Source organism: Neolamprologus multifasciatus, chromosome 23, assembly GCF_963576455.1.
Source record: "Neolamprologus multifasciatus chromosome 23, fNeoMul1.2, whole genome shotgun sequence".
Lineage (NCBI taxonomy): Eukaryota > Metazoa > Chordata > Actinopteri > Cichliformes > Cichlidae > Neolamprologus > Neolamprologus multifasciatus.
The window spans coordinates 34,852,299-34,858,408 of record NC_140460.1 but is presented as its reverse complement, the minus strand read 5'-3'; the positions used below and the strand labels follow the sequence as shown (position 1 = coordinate 34,858,408).

General features: G+C 37.0%; 1 protein-coding gene across 1 annotated transcript; it reads right to left on the bottom strand.

Moving 5' to 3' along the window:
* Window positions 1-3,410: 3,410 nt before the first annotated feature.
* LOC146492066 (uncharacterized) lies at window positions 3,411-5,700 on the bottom strand. Its single transcript, XM_085151777.1, has 4 exons — window positions 5,350-5,700; window positions 5,015-5,182; window positions 4,798-4,893; window positions 3,411-4,353 (listed from the first exon to the last, which is right to left on the bottom strand). Exons 1-4 carry the CDS (start codon window positions 5,491-5,493, stop codon window positions 4,036-4,038), a joined length of 726 nt encoding a protein of 241 aa, XP_085007903.1. The 5' UTR covers window positions 5,494-5,700; the 3' UTR covers window positions 3,411-4,035.
* Between the last annotated feature and the right edge of the window lie 410 nt (window positions 5,701-6,110).

Here is a 6,110-nt window from a genome sequence, read left to right as displayed (position 1 = left end):
AAACAATTATTGTTCAACCATTGTTTAATGTTGGTTAAACAGTCAATCAGATTGGAGAGCTTATGAGCTTCAGCAGGCTTAAATGAATAGTATAGCTGAATATTGTCAGCAAAAAGATGATAAGATACTTCAGGAAACTGCTTTATTATCTGGCTTAAAGGAAGAATGTATATTAAAAACAGAATAGGTCCCAGTACAGAGCCCTGAGGAACTCCAACTCTGTAGATTCCGACATGATCTGGTTAGCAGACACACTAAAACTCCTTTTAGATATATAAGATGAAAACCAGTGTAGAACAGAGCCAGACATCCCAACCAGGTCTCTGTCTGTTTATCGGGATGGTATGATTGACAAAGGCTGAGGTGAGGTCTAACAAGACTAGGACTGTGTATTCTCCGCTGACATCACAATATCATTAGTGACTCAGTAGTGCTGTCTCAGTGGAGTGCAATTTATGGAACCCAGATTGAAAACGGTTATAGATGTTGTATTTCTCCAAGTATGCTGTAAGGTGGACGGCAACTGCCTTCTCAAAGAGTTTTGACATAAATGGGAGTTTGGAGATAGGTCTTAAATGTTGGAGAAGTGTTGGATCCAGGTTAGGTTTTTTGAACCTTGGTTCCACAATGGCATGTTTTAAAAAGCTGGGGAACACCCCAGTCTGAAGAGAAACATTAAAAAGCTTCACAACCCAAGGACCAATGGTGTCAAAAGCATTGATGAAAAGCTTAGTGGGGATAATATCTGAGGGGCTTGAGGATAGCTTCATTTTGTCCACCAGGGCTGCTATTTCATCATATGTTACAGTTGTAAAAGTTGACCAGGAGTACAAAGGGAGTGCCTCACTCGGAGAACAAGAACATTTTGGGGAGATTTTAGCATTGATTTCTTTAATCTTATCAACAAATAATCGGAGGAGTTTATTACTATCTACTTTAGAGTGTACATCTAAAGGTACCACATCTGGGCATACAATAGCACTGATTTTGTCAAAAAGAAACTTGGGATTTCTCTTGTTTTTTGTTATGAGTCTAGAAAAATATTCTAATCTAACAGTTTTCACCGTATCATTTAAGGAGAGCATGAGATCTCGAAGATGGAGCCTGTGTACTTGTGTAGTCGTTCCGTTTTGCGGCATATTCTCCTTAAGTTTAAGATAGACTCATTTATCCAAGGGCATGTCTTCTTTTGTAATGCAGAGCTTGTTTTAATAGGTGCCACTTGATCCTAAATGGATGTGCATTCCCTATTAAAGGACTGAATAAGAGTATTTACATCATAGAGAACTGTCAAACATAATGGAGAACCTCTCAGCAGTAGTCTCAGTTATTATGCGTCTATAAGTTTTTAACCTCACAGGTGTTTGTTTAGAGCTAAAATTGAGTTAAACAAAGACACAATTATGATCACTCAAATGTACATCCTCAACAAACACATTGCCAATGTTGAGGCCCAAGGAAAAGACGAGGTCCAAGGTATGGCCTTTTAAATGTGTTGGACCAGAGACATGTTGGACAAAGTTAAAAGAATCAGATATAGATAAAAGTTCAGCTGCAGAGTTAGTTGAGGCATCATCAATATGAATGTTAAAATCCCCAAGAATTAAAACTTTCTCCAACTTGATAATAGAAGATAAGAAGTCCATAAAATCCTTTAAGAACTCAGTAGCAGGGCCAGGAGGGAGCGAGACTAAAACACAATAAAAGATGTTCGTAGATCCCACCTTAATTGTTTGCGACTCAAAAGAAGAATAGTTTTCAATTTGCATACCTCTGCAAGTGTAACTGTCCTTAAAGACGACAGCAAGTCCTCCACCACGGCGACCTAAATGGGGGGCGCTCAAGTAGGAGCAGCCTGCAGGGCGCAGTTCGTTTTCAGGGGTGTCAAACTCAATTGCACAGGGGGGCAAAGCTCAAGGCACACTTTGGGTCGCGGGCCATACAAGATAAACATTTATTGAACACACTAAACAATTTGACAGGGGGAACAAAATGTGGCAGGATCAGCCTGATATTATTTATATCCCACTGTAACTTTACTGTATAAAGAGCTAACATCTTCAAAATTTCTGGAGTAGTTAGTCATTATAAGAAGTGTTTATGAACTAAAAATCACGAGTGTGGGATACTGTTTCGAAAAGGCCAGTGCATGCTCCCGACACAGAGGAAACAAATTCTGTCGGGGATACCTAGTTTGGCACCACACCGGTGCTCCATCTGTTGTAAGTCCAACAAGTTTGTCCCAGGGCAGTTTCATGTCAGTTGCACTTTGACATTCGTTTTCAAAAATGTCTTTTCCTGTCGTCCCGTGCATCGATTAATGTCCAATATTTCCTCTCATGGATGAAGATAGCCAGCTGTGCAATGTCCATCATGTCTGTACTTTCATCCACAGCAAGAGAGTATGCAATAAAGTTTTTGCTTCTTTCACACAACTGTGTTCTTAAATCAATGGCCATCTCACAAACCTGATCAACAATCGTATTTCCCTCAGGCTCACATTTGACAAAATCTGAATTTTGTCTGGACACAAGACGTCGCACAGCTTCATCATGCAGCTCTTCAGAGGGGTACCGGGCTGATTTGGCTGTCTCCTATGCTACAATAAAACTTGCTTTCACAACAGCTTCACTTTGTGATTTTGCTGTGGTGAAAAACGTCTGCTGAAATGTTAGATTCTCCTTTAGCTCTTCTACTTTCTGTGGTTTCTGCTCTACATTTAGGTTTTTCAGCTTATCCTGATGTTTTGTCTCATAGTGCCGTCTTAAATTAAATTCCTTAATTACAGCCACATTAGTTCCATGAATAAACATGTATTCAGTGACCCACTGGTGCTGAAAGGCTCTGTTTTCAGAATCAACTTTTGTCTTTCCCAGTGTGAGGGGCTAGCTTCGCAATAACAGAAGTTTGATTTGATTGACACCGGAATGTTCCCAGGTACACTGTAAAACCCAATAAGTTAATTTAACTCAAAACTTTTGGTGAAACTGATTACATAAAATATTTTAAGTAACTAAAACTTAAAAATAAAAGTTAAATAAACACACTTTATTTATTAGCTTTAGATAAATATTTTTAAGTACCATTGATAAATGTTTTTATGTTATATCCACATTTTTGGTTTAGTACTCTGTACTTGATATTTTGAGTTTCAAGTACAAATCTAGCTCAAGTAACTATTAGGAATTAATATTTAGTTTCAAAATGTTAACCATTTTAAGCTAATACAACTCAAAAATTTAAAATACAAACGCTTGTAATATCCAAATCTACTGTGTTTTGAATTTGATATAAAAAAAAAGTGCCCAAAATAATTACACTTGTAAAAACATAAGACAGAAAATATAAATTCAAATTACAAATTTATTGAGTTACTTTAACACATAGCATTTCTAACAAAAAGCCTCCACCACATTTTATAGGGAATAATGTCAGAAATGTCCAGTTTTGGCACAAGGTTACAATATTAGAAATAAAGAATTTCACAACATGTTTTAAGAGTATTCAGATTTGATTAACACATGAGTATGGCCTTTTTATTAAAAAACAAACAAAAGGAAATGAAAATCCTGCATTATTAGGTGGGAAAACCGAATGAAAGTAATAGTATAGTATAGTGCAGCTAATACACTGAAATATAATTGGTAACCTTTTTAATATGCCAATACTGTGGTTATGCAAAAAGCACATTTGTAGAGTGCAATCACAGTCTCAACAACAAAGCAATAAAACATTAAATAGAAAAATACTTCTTTAGTGACATAAAACAAAGTGTTATAAACCTCCTTAGCGCCTTATGTCAGTTATGAGCAGTTCAGGAGGAACGTTCCTTAAGTGACATTGAAGATCCCACCTAGAAGCCAGAAATGTAGTGAGATTGTGGATTTAAGATAATGAAGTATGAAACAGAGTCTGCAAAGATTTCTTTATTTTATTCTCTTTTTTTTTTAAAAAAACTTATCCAGACTTGAAAACATGATAAACTGAATTACTTGCTTTAACAGGCACTTGAGGGCTGTGTAGGAATCCTGGACATTATTCTGCTGCCAAAAGATCATTTTTAAGACTCAGCACTTTGGGCTTCAACTTCCCACCCTCCAGACCCATCAAAACGTTCTGAATAAAGTCAAAAATGTTGGCCAAACATGTTGGGTAGCTTAGGTGCAGGGCGTAGGTGAGTCCAAATATTACTAGAAATGCATCAGCCAGGGTGGTGAAAACAAAGATCATGTTACCCTCGACCAAAACTGCAGTCTTCTCAGGGCAGAAGAATGTTGCATCGCTGGAATTGGCTCTGATGAGGAGGAGTCCAAGTGGCACTTCACTAATATCTGGTCTATCAGAATGCGTCATCTACAAAATTACTACATGTTAGTGCATTCTTTTTTCTCTTAGTTTCATCTATACAAGTCACATTTCTGGATTATTACTAGCTCAGAAATCAATTGTTTGAACAACAAAAAAGCCACAACACACCAAAGATTTGAGAAAACAAACTGACAAAAATAGTACTTTTAGTAAAGCAAAGTCATACCTCTTCGTAGCAATAACAACAGAAAGTCAATAGGAGTTATATATATTTTTCATTTGTACAGTGACATATGGTTGGGCTAGGAACATTATAGAAGGTCTACACACATTAAAAACATGTAGTGTTTCCATTATGTGACATGGACACTGTTGTAGACAGATCCAAGCATGGAGATGCTTCTCAAACTGTCAAAGTGTCATAATATTTTGAGAAGTCTAAACAAGGATGCTACTAAGATATTGTTCACAACTTTGTCCAAAACTTACATCCCACGTTTTGATGAAGGTAGAGGTGTCTTGGTACAAATAGGCAGGGAGGGCATGAAGCACACCAGCACGTTGGGCATGGATATCAGCTTGTTCCTACATCACAAGAAAATTTTTATTTTAAATTATTGGCTAACCTAGTCAAGAATGGTAGTTAAAATTGAAAAATTGATCAAATTAAATAAAGCTCAAAAAACAAGACGAAAAACCCACTAACCTGGAGATTATAGCTTCTGAAGAGCTGAGACAGGACATCAGACACATTCCCTGTGCAAACAGCTTTCTTTCTGAATAAGCTCTGGAGCCAGGGAGCATGTTGGTCCAACACAGCATAAAAGTGGTTCTTCAGGTGGAGGTTTGTAATCCTGTGCAATTCTGCACAGATCTGAACACACAGGATAAATTTATGTTTACAAGTTTCAATTAGTCTATAAATCTTTGCAAAATACATCAAAATCCTTACACTCCAAAGGCATAATTTGTTCAGACAGGCCAGATAACAGGAGTTGATATAAAATACATCTTGTTAGATACATCTATATACATTCTTACCTGGGACTGGGATTTCAGAGTAGGCCAGCAATCCAGGATCTGACCTACTGGTAGGTCATCATTGATTATCTCTTTGCATCGCAAGGCCAAAGTTGTGTGCATCAGCTTTGTAATCAGGATTCTTTTCACTTTTCTCGACTTCATCTACAATCTGTAGTCTTAGCTGGTCAAGGTAAACAGCATCTTCACCCCGGAAAATTTACTTCTGCCCTGGCATGGACATAACAGTAAAACACAGAAGACAAGACAGACTACACAGAGAACAGAAAAGACACATAACCAAGGAGACACAGATGAAACATAACTAGCCCAGAACTCAACTAAACCTTAACTACCAACAATACAAGAACTTCACCTCATTTTAATATAACATAAGAAAGCAAAAATACAAAATAAACTCAAAATGATGGGTCACAGACCCCAGCCCCTGACAGAAAAAAAAACTAAGTCTTTCACTAATGAACACTGGGCATCAGAATAAAATAAAACGAAAAAAATAACTGTTTGGTAAATATATTATTGATGGCCGTTAAGCTAACCTAAAATAGACCAGGCACAACAATTTTACAGTTCAGAAGCTTCTACATTTCAACTTAGTATACATAACTATTTGCAATGTAAACCAAGTTCTACCGCCTAATTATGTAATGATTAATCACTGCTTTTGTAAGTATGTCCTGTGCCTACAATTTTGCTGCCCCAGTTTTAATATGTACAACTCCAGAGAACTAAACGTAAGTTTCAAGTTCCACCAGTTAGCA

Bases quoted from the DNA above. Each gene is read 5' to 3' on its own strand.
- LOC146492066 (XM_085151777.1), bottom strand. From the start codon at position 5,493: ATGAAGTCGAGAAAAGTGAAAAGAATCCTGATTACAAAGCTGATGCAC. The intron at 5,183-5,349 runs GTAAGAATGTAT...CTGTGTGTTCAG, and splicing joins CTCTGAAATCCCAGTCCCAG to ATCTGTGCAGAATTGCACAG. The intron at 4,894-5,014 runs GTTAGTGGGTTT...CTTGTGATGTAG, and splicing joins TCAGAAGCTATAATCTCCAG to GAACAAGCTGATATCCATGC.